General features: G+C 36.9%; 2 protein-coding genes across 2 annotated transcripts; one reads left to right on the top strand and one right to left on the bottom strand.

The window, feature by feature from the left end:
- Positions 1-1,118: 1,118 nt before the first annotated feature.
- LOC136814216 (mucin-2-like) lies at positions 1,119-7,041 on the top strand. The gene is made up of 10 exons (XM_067070730.1): positions 1,119-1,213; positions 1,840-1,909; positions 2,392-2,433; positions 2,706-2,813; positions 3,321-3,443; positions 3,825-3,923; positions 4,053-5,135; positions 5,561-5,644; positions 5,854-6,263; positions 6,388-7,041. The coding sequence occupies exons 2-10, from the start codon at positions 1,852-1,854 to the stop codon at positions 6,478-6,480; spliced, it is 2,100 nt and encodes a 699-aa protein (XP_066926831.1). The 5' UTR covers positions 1,119-1,213; positions 1,840-1,851; the 3' UTR covers positions 6,481-7,041.
- Positions 7,042-9,845: 2,804 nt separating this feature from the next.
- Positions 9,846-12,297, bottom strand: LOC136814176 (uncharacterized). The gene is made up of 3 exons (XM_067070689.1): positions 12,076-12,297; positions 11,475-11,610; positions 9,846-10,830 (listed from the first exon to the last, which is right to left on the bottom strand). Exons 1-3 carry the CDS (start codon positions 12,231-12,233, stop codon positions 10,696-10,698), a joined length of 429 nt encoding a protein of 142 aa, XP_066926790.1. The 5' UTR covers positions 12,234-12,297; the 3' UTR covers positions 9,846-10,695.
- Positions 12,298-13,359: the final 1,062 nt, after the last annotated feature.

Below are 13,359 nucleotides of genomic sequence, written 5' to 3'. Positions count from 1 at the left end.
AGTACATGCAGTTTTGAAAAAACCGAAAATGAGCCCCTTACGACCGTTGAGATTACAATATGAAAAATACCGAGCTATCGACAATGTCTCATAATAGAGGATTCTTTAATGATTAGATACAAAAACTCTATTTGATTTCCATAATTGCTTTCAGGACTGTTTTCCCTCCCTAGAATGATCGCAGAATAATCCTCCCTAACTATGAATTTTCCTCTCCAAAAAAAGGCCTTTGCGCTCCCCTGGTTAGCTTTTGCTTGGAAGAAAAGTATTCTCAGAAAGATATTGGAGGGAATCAATGGTATTGAACGTCTCTGACCTAAGCAAATACCGAAACTTTCATAAGCGTGGTCTAAAGATTTAATTTTTAAGAAAATCATTTTCCAACATAACTCTCGGCTCGACTCTCGGTTACTTATATTTAACTTTTTCTCATTAGTATATGTTTCTAGTGGTGATTACTGTTCCCCCAGGTGGCACACAACGTTGTTTCAACGTTTATCTAACGTTCACAACGTCCATATAGCGTTAGATGAACGTTGAAACAACGTTGTGTGTCAGCTGGGTCCCCATTAAACCCCTGCGAATTTCAGGATGATCTTTTAGCACTGATAAAATTCCATCTTGACTTGTGCCGCTCATTTAAGCTTTACTGTATCATAGCTAATTTACATTATCAAATTTGATTTTCTTGCAATCCTGCATAATTGAGTTAATGGGATAATTATCTAATTTGGCGTTTCACGATTACAGAAACAGATTTTGATAACATATGACATAGCGAGATAAAAATTGGGCAGTTATTGAATGTTTTTTATAAGAACTAATAAATTTCTGTTTATGCTCTTTCTTTTTAATTTTTAGCCTCTAATGTTCTGGAAATGTTCTCTAGTATCTAGTTATTGGAGGCTAATGTTTTCCAGGGGTTGACCAAAATTGAGCCTCATTTTCTTTTTGAATATGTTCTTATACAAGCGTGTGTTTTCTATCTATCAAAAGGCGTCTCTTTTTACTTTCAATCAGCTAATCTTATCATAGGTCTCATTAAATCATGTTACCATTTTTATCAATAGGCGAGAATTTTTGGTGGTATAAATATGGGTGCCGTTTTAGTTTGGATCACAAGCATCAACGTTAGCGAGCAAGTGCAAGCATCTAAAGAAGAAGAAAGAGCAACAGTTGAAAGAAAGAAGAAGAAATTCAACATAAAAACAAGGTATAATTTTCAAGTTACCAAGAGAGACATATTTTTTGGGTCAAACGTTTTGGATATCAACTTTCTACAAAAGTTAATGATCAATATCTGCAGCCTGCACTGGAGATGATTGACGGCAACTGAGCCTAAAGTTCTAAATGAGTGTGAAATGGAGCCGACAATCCCCGAAAGCGAAACTGGGGTTTAGATTTGTAAAAAATCGAACTAAGGCACTGGGTGGGAGTTTGGTAGTCTGGCTTCATCATCCACCACTGGGCAATTCAAAAAAAGCATTCTTCCCAAAATAAACTATTTTTCTATTAACTTAATGAATGAAAGATATCGAGGCGCCCTTCATATAGATCTTGTCGTACCTCCAAAGAATTCCATAACATAAGTGTCCGTCCACTGAAATGAGGAAATAAGGGTCATAAGGGAAGAAATGAAACCAAAATAAACTTTTGTCACTTTATTCGAGCTTTAGAAACAGTTTGTATCCTAGCTACTTAATCCCAACCACCCTAAGTGTTGGTTTACTTTCCTTATATACAGAAAGACAATCAGTTAAAATTCAAAGGCTTATAATGACCTTATATTAAAAAGCCCAACTGCTCACAAACTAAAACTATTTATTTTCTTTGTTTAAGTTGTCTATCAAAATGTTGTTGACAAAATTTATCGTTGTTGTTGTTCTTCTTGATGGAGCTCTTGGACTGCGTAAGTCGTTAATAGTATGTAAAATTATAATCAACATGCAGAAATCTTTACACAGTAGATGGTGGGCTGAATTGTAAAACGTATATATGCCCATGTTTCATCTTGCAATTATTCGGAAATAACGATCTTCTTTTAAAATTTTGTAACTGTTCAGATTTTAATAAACATACAGAAAGTTTCGAATTTATACTTGTAAAGTTTCCAAAAAAGGCGGCAGCAAGGATGGGGCATTTTTGGGACAAGCTGGAGTTTTTACAAGCTCTTATTTGATTTGGTTGGTCGTTAAGATGTAATAAAAGAATCTTATTACTTTTTCTAAAGAACGCGTCATCTCTATCACTTTAAATGACCAATTAGTGAAGTATCTTGTAAAAACTCCAAGGTATCTCGCATTTTTAGGCAAATAAGAAGAAATGTGCGGGTAAACACCTCTCGTGCATTGTGGCAAGATATTAAAGTGTTTGTATTTCTTTTTGTTACAGTTACAACTGAACCAACAACTGCTGCACCGGTGACAACAGAAGGTACTACTTAATTTAAAATAACAAAGATGAATAAACAGAACACGAGACAATGAATAAATACCTACTAAATCTTTTTAACTTATTAATACACAGCCCCTTCTCACAGTCCCGCTGGATACCCTTCACAGAGAAAAACGGTCAAAATATTTCCACCAGTGGAATAAGAATTCAGTTTTTAACCCGCAGGAAAATAATCAAATTAACAAATCCCCACTGCAAAATATATTGTGCTAGTTTCTTTATTGATTCGTATCTATATTTCTCATTTTTAGCGTGCACAGATAACTTTCCTGACTGTATTAACAGGCTAGCAACAGACAACAAACAGTGCAGCAAAGACCCTTTTTTCTTTATCAATTGTAAAGCTACTTGCAGACTGAGTACGTTTTTACATATACAGTTTTCCCTCTCTAATTCGATCATCAAAGGACTAAGATTTTCCTTTAAATTAGAGAAAATTTCGAATTATAAAGCCCTCTTCTCTAGCATGAGGGGATCAATGTTTTTTCGACGTTTATCTAACGTTCATAACGTCCATACAACGTTAGATGAACGTTCATATAACGTTAGATGAACGTTGAAACAACGTTGTGTGCCAGCTGGGATTCTCTAGCATGAGGGGATCAATGTTTTAGTTCGAATTACAGCTAAAATAGAATTAGATACTAAAATGGAGTTGGCTGTATGTGAATTTGATACTCCTATCTGTCAGCCATCGTGGAACTCCGTAGTTGTGTATCCAAATTATGAAATAATGTTACCAAGATATTTTGATTAGCAATTATCAATTTCGAAAAAAATTAGTTTTGAATTATGGTAAAACGTATCCTTCAGCTTTTAAATAACTAAAGATATCTAAAAGTGATTCTGACTTTTTCATATTACAGTTGGTGTGATTACTCCTCCTCCACTAACTACTGCTGGACCATCAGGACCAACGACAGCTGGCCCACCAATACCAACTACCGCTCAACCGACTGCCTCGACTACATCTGCACCAACATTGCCACGTAATAAATTTTGACATAAGATCTATGATCAGATAAAAATCTATAAAAATGGATATATTTCGAGAGGATTGCTTTATGAATCTCTGTCCCCTTTTACTAAAAAAAACCGAAAAGACTCTTTCATAAGCTAGATCAATTTTAAAGATATTCTTTAGATATAGAGTCAATATTTTACTTAGATGGCCCAGTAATCAAAGAATTTTAGGCAGTCCTTTGATTGATTTCACGGGGTCCTCGGCCAGCCGGCTTAGCTATCTATGAACTGAACGGAACATTGGAAGGAACAGGGATTCGAACCACGAATCCCTGGTTAGAAACACTGACGCCCTTGACCACTTGGCCATCACTTTTTTACTTTTTAATATATTTCTTTTTTTGCAGCATGTGACGATGAATCATCCAACTGTGATTTTTTACTCAATGGTGCTTGTGAGATTCCATCTATCCAAGAAATATGTAAAAAATCTTGCCATTTATGCCGTAAGTTTTTCATAACTCACTTTTCAGCCTTGGCTAATCACTTCACACATTTGAACTTAGACTTCAAAGTAAGTACAATTATTGTTTATCATTTGAAACTAAAAAGAAGGATACTTTTTTCTATTTTAGCAACTACACCTGCGCCTTCCACTACTGCTGCCCCTGCTGTCACCACTGCTGCTCCTGTAGTAACCACTGCTGCCCCTGGTGTGACAACTGCCGCCCCTGGAGTAACAACTGTCACCCCTGGTGTGACGACTGCCGCCCCTGGAGTGACCACTGATGCCCCTGGAGTGACCACTACAGTTGGTGTGATTACTCCTCCTCCACTAACTACTGCTGCTCCTGGAGTAACCACTGCCGCCCCTGGAGTGACCACTGCTGCCCCAGGAGTGACCACTGCTGCCCCAGGAGTGACAACTGCCGCCCCTGGAGTGACCACTGCTGCCCCAGGAGTGACCACTGCTGCCCCAGGAGTGACAACTGCCGCCCCTGGAGTAACCACTGCTGCCCCAGGAGTGACAACTGCCGCCCCTGGAGTGACCACTGCTGCGCCTGGAGTAACCACGGCCGCTCCTGGAGTAACCACTGCTGCACCTGGAGTAACCACTGCTGCCCCAGGAGTGACAACTGCCGCCCCTGGAGTGACCACTGCTGCGCCTGGAGTAACCACTGCCGCTCCTGTAGTAACTACTGCTGCACCTGGAGTAACAACTGCTGCCCCTGGAGTGACAACTGCCGCCCCTGGAGTGACCACTGCCGCCCCTGGAGTGACCACTGCTGCTCCTGGAGTGACCACTGCTGCCCCTGGAGTGACCACTGCTGCCCCTGGAGTGACCACTGCTGCCCCAGGAGTGACAACTGCCGCCCCTGGAGTGACCACTGCTGCGCCTGGAGTAACCACTGCCGCTCCTGTAGTAACTACTGCTGCACCTGGAGTAACAACTGCTGCCCCTGGAGTGACCACTGCCGCCCCTGGAGTGACCACTGCCGCCCCTGGAGTGACCACTACCGCCCCTGTAGTAACCACTGCTGTCCCTGGAGTGACCACTGCTTCCCCTGGAGTGACCACTGCTGCCCCTGGAGTGACTACTGCCGCCCCCGGTGTAACCACTGCTGCCCCAGCAACCACCACTACTGTTGCTCCAACTACAACAACTGAATTCACATTGCCGCCAACTGAACCAGGAAGCGATAGCTCAACTTTGGTCGGTAAGTTTTAGGAACTACCGATTCATTTCTTTATCTTCCAATAAGATGCCGATACATTTATTGAATCAATAATTGTTTCTCTGATTGCTGATATTTACATGAGAGTGAAAATTATCCTCACACTTAGTTTAGATCTCTTATTCTGAGATTTGCTAAATAAATTTTTAATACCATCTTTTCGAGCACTTTATAGTTCCCCATGTTTGATAAATTTTGAAAAAATATTTTCTAAGGTTTTGTCGTTTTCTTATTTCATGGGTTTTAGCCATTAAAAGTTCTTATACAAGCTACCCTTTTATTTCAGAGGTATGCTCACCAAAGCAAAACTACCTTATATCTTATTTTTCAGCAGAAATCGTCGACGAATGTTCTTCTACCTATAACATGTACTGAAAAGGTTTAGACTTTATCATTTATTTTTTCAGATCAAGATTTGACGAGCACGTCGAGCAGTGTTCATACCAGTAACGGTTTCTTTGCCTCCTCTGGATCCAAACGAAGAAGACGAAGTAAGAAATAATAAGTTTTTTCTTTCTTTCTTTCATCACGCATTTCTTAATACATACACCTATTCATACACCAGACCTATTCTTTTTCACTGTTCAACACATTAGAACATACCTGTATTAACTATCCTTAATACACAGATGTGATGTTTTTTCAATGGTATCCTTGTGTTTAATTTAAAAGTCGTATTCTTATAATTATTCATTTTTAGGAGATGTTATGACTTCGACTACTCCACCAGCTACCACCCAAACTACCACTTCTGCACCTACTACTACACCCTTCCCCGCCCCATCAAGCTTCCTTCGACTGGGTGGTGCCTCCACTGGTGACGTAACCACTACAACCTTCCCAAGAAACATTGTGGAATCGAGCTACAATTGCCAATGCAATGGTATCTTTGGAAACATCGACTGGACAACACTTTGTCAATCTCAGAAATATTGTTTAAGTTTTGTTGTTCGCCGATCATCAGCCATTCATTCTCCAACAACCACTATTGCAACTCAGACTTTCACTCACTACCTAGGCGTCTCCAAATCATACACTTCCACTGATTTCCCAAACAATCAATGGCTTCGTATCACTCAAGACATCAATGGCAAATGTGACCAATTAACCGTGAGTATTAGATTACAAATACTTTTATAAGAATTTTGAAACTCTTTTTCCCCACTGGCTGAAAAAATCCTACCAAGTCTGTGAGAAGAGGGTGTTTATAAATTTCCACTAAATTCTTTTTCAGGGCAAACTTGAGGTGACGACAGCCCCGACCGACTTTTTCGACGTCGGATCATTCGCCGTTAACGGAAAACCATGTGCTGAAGTTCAATTTTAAATTTTCTCTATATGTACCATAATATTGACAACACCCCTGAGAATACATTTCAACATCACCAATAAGGATAATGAACCAAATGTTGAGGATAGCAACGGTATATTTAAGTTGTAATTGAACACTTTGGACTTATCCGGAAGAAAATTGTACACCAACACCCAGACCCTGCCTGATTTTCTGACGTTATGTTAAACTTTTGGCACGTAAATTGGACCCCCTCCAACAACATTTATCCGGTTATTATTTTAATCGACCAACACTCCTCCACTGATTTCTCAAAACAGAATATTACTCATCACCAAATATTATATTTTTCATTTCATTTATATAAATTTAACCAACTTTATTTTGTTTTGAAACACAATGTGTTTTATTTTTAATGAATTTTTTGAGTACTATCATTTATTTTTCCTAATCATTATATTTGAAATATTTTTTTGTATTTTTTTATTACCTGCTTATTAATTACACTGATTAAAATTTCTTTACGATTAATTTCAAAACTTTTCATTGTCTCATATTTTTGTGTGTTTCCATATTTTCTAAACAAAAAGAAATCACATAATTTCCATATTGTCCATATTTTTCCTATCACATTGTTTGTTTGAAAAATCATTTTCCACCTTCTTCCAAGCTTCCCTTGTTTTATATTAACTACAAAACAAATTCTACCCGAAAGATGATTCGTTTACAGTCTTGTTGTAATTGGAAATAAAAAATTGGGCTAACTTTTTAATTTTACTAATAGAGGCACAATCGCAATATCTATCAAAATCATAAAAGTGAGCTAAGAAGAGAGTGGGTTCGAGTTTCACCTCTTCGTTAACTGTACAATTTTCCTGAAAAGGATTGTGAAAACTATAGGGGAATAACAACCCTAACTTCTTCAACATCATGGCTTCTGCCAAATTTCTACCAGAAGGTTACCAAGGAGGAGGTGGTTTCGGTGTTGAAGAACCAAAAATCGTGGGTGACAATTTCACTTCGATGAGTAGTGGGGAAAATTAAAACTTTATAGAAGATAAAGTATTGTTAGCAACAAAAATTACTGGATTTCATTTTCTATCATGTTTACGGTACAATAGATCCAGCTCTCCTTGGAATCGGAGCATTTGGAAATCTTTTCATAATCCTTTATTTCGTATCATTCAAAAACCGCAGAAAAATGAGCTCCTATCATTTTCTTATCGTTAATTTAGCGATCGCTGATTTGTTGGTGTGTATTTTGCGCCAATTATCCTTTCACATGTTTTGAGGCCTGGGAACTCGGTCTCTTTGGATGTAAATACCTGTACAGTTTTGCGCTGTATGTTTGTCCCATGTCATCGTGTTGGCACTTGGTATTGTTATCTTACCTTTAAAGCCAAGAATATGTAAGAGGAAATAAGCATTTGCTTTTCTTTGTGTTTGGTTATTTTCTTTCTTGATTGTCACATACATTTTTCTGAACAACAAATACGTGGTCAAAAGTGGAGAGACGGAGACTGTATCTACATATTGTGTTACTTTTGATACAGACATTGATGATACAGCAATCTATGTTTTTCATAATTCGCTATTCGTTATGGATTCAATATTACCGGTAATTTTAATGACGAGCTTTTATCTCAGGATTCGAAAACGTTTATCACATGATGAGACATCAACCATTGCTAATCCTCAAAGTAATCTCCGAAATCGGACCGCGTTACAGACAATCAGAAACTTGACTATAATCTATACAGTTTGTGTTTACCCAGCTCGTCTTTTTGCTATTGTGAGAAACATTACAGGGCCCTTCAAAGAAGTACCCTTCAATTCTCCTTTAAGCTTGTTTAAGTCACTCTTAAAAGTTGCTAATGCTATCTTTAACTGTTTTTGGTTTTCAAATAACGTTCTAAATGTGTTGGTTTATGCTAAAATGATCAGAGGGTTTCGAAAGTTTTTGTTGAGCATGTTGACTCTTGGTTTGGTAAGACGTAGAAAACAAAGAGCTTCTTCGTCTTCATCATCGAAAAAGACTGAAATGAATTGAACATTGTTCTTGGAGATGTATTTTTTTAGAGGGATTTACGCTAAACACTAAAATTGCAAATATTATCTCATTATTCAAAAATATTATATTATTTCTCTATTCTATTTACCTTGTCTGTCAACATTGAGGAGTCAGAAGGCAGGTATGGCCCTCACTTTTTCACAGGTTATCTTTCTAGTCAAATAGTCATAAAACTGTTTTTATTAAATTATGTAGCGTTTTATAGTGATTAGACGGTGATAAAAAAGAAAATGTTTATTCGTTGCCCAGCTATGGTTTGCCACAATTTTTCTCCAAAAGGTTTTGGCTCTCTCACTTCAAAGCTTGCCCATGATTTACCAAAATATTTATCCAATTCCTATCAAGTCTGCAGTAGGATAAGGAAATATTTCAATGTAATTATTTCCGAATGATCGATGGTTATGATAACAGCTGTACATTCTTCCCCAAACTTGAAATTTCATCGTGGTAACAGGTTTTTGTTCGGATCTTCCGTTACACAGTACCATAGAGCTCGGCAACATTGACAAAACAAAACGATGACTGATGTCACCTTCGAGACCCTGACAAGTAGCCTGAAGAAAAAGAGCATAAAACGACCGGCTATGACTACTATTTACGAAGACCCTTAAATAGGTTTTGCTAAATTTCCAGCTTAACACCCCTGTGTCACATTTTTGCTCGAAATACACTGTAAATTTTGAACCCCCCCCCCCCCCGGTTTGTACTTTTACGGTGTGATGGGATTGGCCCTTTTTTAGTACGGTATTACGAGATTTGAAGAAAAAAAAAAGACGGGAAAACGGTATTTTAAAATCAGACGGTGACGGTATTTGGCCTTATTTTTTGTTATTATGCCGGTATTTGAACCTGTACAAACCGGTGTGACGGTGGTATTATTTTTTTCAATTTTCGGGATCCCGGGATTCAGCAAAAACGGGAAAACGGTATTTCGAACCCCTACAAACACCCCCTGTAATGGTGTACTTTTGATAGAGTGCACTACAAGAGTATTGTTTTAGCTCTGTTGAATTGCAAGTCTGACAGTAATTTTGATGTATCTTTATAGTTTTGACTTGCACCTATTTCAATTTGTTTTGCACATTGTGCCGACATCTCAGGCTCAATTTCAGATGGCTCCAGCAAAATAAGGTATGAAGTCAAACTTTACTGTAAGGATACCTTTTCACTACTCTAGCTGCGCTGTAAGGGTCCAATTTTGAATCCCCGTCGTGGTTTAGAAATCAAGTGCCCCCCCCCTCTGGGAACTTTACTAATCTTATTCTCGGAGGATTTTGATTTCACATATACCCCAAACGGCCTGTTTCAATGAGTGACGTCTATATGAGAATAAATTTAAGATTATGAATTTATTAATAAATAAACTGAAATATTACAATAATGCACGTTGAAAAATTAGAGAAATAATATGTTTGAATTTATAATATTGATTAAACCATGGAGGTATAAAGAAACAGGAGAAGTATGCTATTGTAACCAAGCTCGCCCTACGATTAAAAAAGTTACGATGTATGCATGCTCATAATCTCATATATCCTGCATTCTTAATGAGCTCTTTTATCCATAGGTGAAATCCTATTGGCTCATTTAAGCTTTAGAAATTAGATGAGACGAGATTCATTGTTTCTGACATCAGTGTAAGAAAATATTTGGACTAAAAAAAGGCCTGTAAACTTGGCAATCCTTCATCAAATGACAAGATTTTTCGATCAATGTTTTCCTTAAGGTGAACTCTATTGCTTGATACTTTCCTCCAAAATCCTCCAGCGATTTTATGTCTACACATTGAGTCTGAAATCGTGTGTGCTTATAAAGAACTTTTCATTTTCTGACTTGAGAAAATATATTTTTGAAACAAAATTGAACGGATAGCGAAATGGAACATAAACTTGCTTCGTGGACGATTTTTTATCTAATTTTCGTATATTAAAAGGCGAGAATCTTCAATACTGATTATTAGAATGTTCATAGCAAACTTGAGTTCTACTAAAAAGTCTTATTTCATCGGGCGAGCTTAGAATTTCTTTTGATACATTTTATAAAAGAAATCAAAAGACTTTAACGACCAATTACCGACACATTCAACTCCTGTTTTTCTTTATACCTCTATGATTAAACGTAATATTTTTTGCGAAGACTTTCGTAGAAAACATTACGTCATCATCATGAACATATTTGAATCAAAATGTTCCACCATTATCATCATCCTCACCACAGCATTGAGGACAAAAACAACAACAAACCAATCGAATGAAGTGAACCAGAATTACAGCAAAATTGATGTAAAGAAGAACATACTCAATCTCCTCACATGACTAAAATATTAAAAAATAAATTTATTTCGACGATCTCAAATTCGATTTTCGAGGGGAACTGGATTTTAATTGAAAAAGGGAGCGTATCGAATGGTAGAGCGTCATTTATAGGATAGTTTCTTGTTGGCGGTGATTTTGGGTTTTACATAATGAAACATCTTTTAGGGTAATTTTTCAAAAAGGACGAATTTCTAAGGGTTTTTCTCCTACTGGGCACGATTTTTGTCTCTATTTTTGTCACAGAAAGATTATGTTTTTTAACTAAAAGAACACCCCCTACTCACAGATCCACTGGGACCCCTTCCCACTGGGAAAATTGTTCAAAATATCGTCCCCAGTAGAAAATTATTCTTACCATTTTGTCCCCACTGAAAAAATCAAATAAACCAAAAAGTTATGCTATTTTTTCTACCCTCACTGAATATTCGGACTTCAAAAGAATTAAAATCCCCAGTTATAAAAAAATATGGAAATATCAATCCCCATCGAGTTTCATTTCAGTCCGTTATTTTTATCCCCACTGGCTGAGAAAACCCTACTGGTTCTTTGAAAAGGGGGTGTAATAATACTAATCATCCTTTAGCGGAATCCTGTTCGATCAATATACCCAACTTCTAAAATTAACTTAAATTTCATTCACTCACGTCAATCTCTCGTAAAACGCACGATTTCATTTTATCTTTTCCCAGAATGCCAATAGGAAGTAATCCCAGCACAACATTGGAAAGAAGTTCACCAAAGCCAAAGGCTTTCCAGACAGCTCTTGAAATGAAGAATTCACTGTAAAGGAAGAAATTTAGAAATAATGATTACTGCCAGATAGATAGTTTGGATTGCAGAACTCTCACTGGGAGAATAACAAATTTCCAATCCTAGAAATATCTTTAAAGTAAGACATTTCCATATACATTTGTAAATATAAAAATTTGACTTTTTTGATATTTCCAAAATAGGAAATATCATACTTAATGAAATTTCCAGGATTGAAACATCATATTTTCAAAATATTTCCAAATTTTGGAAATATCTTGAAAAAATGATATTTCAATGAATTTCAGATTTGATATTTCGCCCAGGTAGTAAAATAAGGGGCACGAATCCGCAAAAGGACCGATGCAGTCTATTATATGGATGGCTTTGATATCAATTTTCTCCTTTTAATATTTGATTGTACCAGTGAACAAAAAGAACCTTGAAAGTTTATAAATTTAAATATTATGATGAGAATATAAATGAGATTCTTACCATACGATATCAGCAATAAAGCACAAAATGATTAGACATACCCACAGAGGAAAAAGGTCTCCTCCGGGATTTTCGTACGCCAAGTAAGACACTTCACCAATTTCTAACAAATTCAATACAATGAATGTGAAAGCTGTACCACATTTTTTAGCCTTCATGATGATAGTTCATGTTTCCAATTTGAAATTGTGAAAATATAACGTCTTTGCCTTGTCGCCTGTATTTCAGTTTAGTACGGAATATTTCAACAAAAATGTTTTTGATGCTTTTTGAATATTATTTTGTATAGATAACAACATGCTGTGAGTGGATTTGAAAAGTCCCCCAGGAATTTTTCACGGAAAAGGTCCTTTCAAATTTTCCCCAGTCGTTTTCGCTTTTCCCTTTTTAGGTAAAGATTACATCATGGTGACCTCATCACTTCTGTCATGAATTCATGATATTCATGACGTAATATTTTCTACGGAAATACCCCGTTTTTAGCTAGTAGTGGCGAATTAAATTCGCAAAAGGGCAAAAGTTGAATAAAATTTGCCACTACTGGCAAAAACTTGGGTTTTTCCATAGAAAACATTACGTCATGAATATCATGAATAAATACTGTCCATCCTGGTTGAATAAATGAATTTTACATCAATCGATGATATCTTTAATTAATTATGTCTACCTTGGTTTGGATAGCAGCATGACCTTAGTTACTGAGTTTGTCAATGTGTCATACTCTCAGCAGCAGGTAGTTAATCTTTATTCAGGGAAATGCTGACGCGTATATATAGATCAAACTTTCCGAGAAGCTCATAATGTCTGTTTCTGAGAGTATTCGTCATTGTATCTATCCAGCTGGCACACGACGGTCTTTCAACGTCAATTTAATGTTCACAACGTCCATTTAACGCTAGATAAACGTTGAAACAACTTTGTGTGTCAGCTGGGTATGAAGGTAGGTTGTTAAAGTGGGGATCCAGCAAAGAGTGGTATTGCTCTATCCCAGCTGGCACACGATGTTGTTTTAACGTTCATCTAACGTTATATGGACGTCGTGAAACGTTAGATAAACGTTAAAAGAACGTTGTGTGCCAGCTGGGATTATTCATTGATGTGATGCGACTCTTTTGGTCTGGATGAAAAAATCAAAACCTAGATCGCGCTAGTTAATGAGAATAGCAACTCATTTTCACTTGAAACATTCTTGAAACATAAAAGTCTATCAATTTCAGTGAGAGTTCGAGGACTTATTGAAAAGCTCAGCTACTATCCGGCACACAACGTCAAAACAACGTCCAT

This window comes from Clytia hemisphaerica, unplaced genomic scaffold (assembly GCF_902728285.1).
Source record: "Clytia hemisphaerica strain Z4C2 unplaced genomic scaffold, Clytia hemisphaerica genome assembly, whole genome shotgun sequence".
Classification (NCBI taxonomy): Eukaryota; Metazoa; Cnidaria; class Hydrozoa; order Leptothecata; family Clytiidae; genus Clytia; species Clytia hemisphaerica.
Note: the sequence above shows the minus strand (reverse complement) of the source record. Positions and strands in the feature narration are given on the sequence as shown.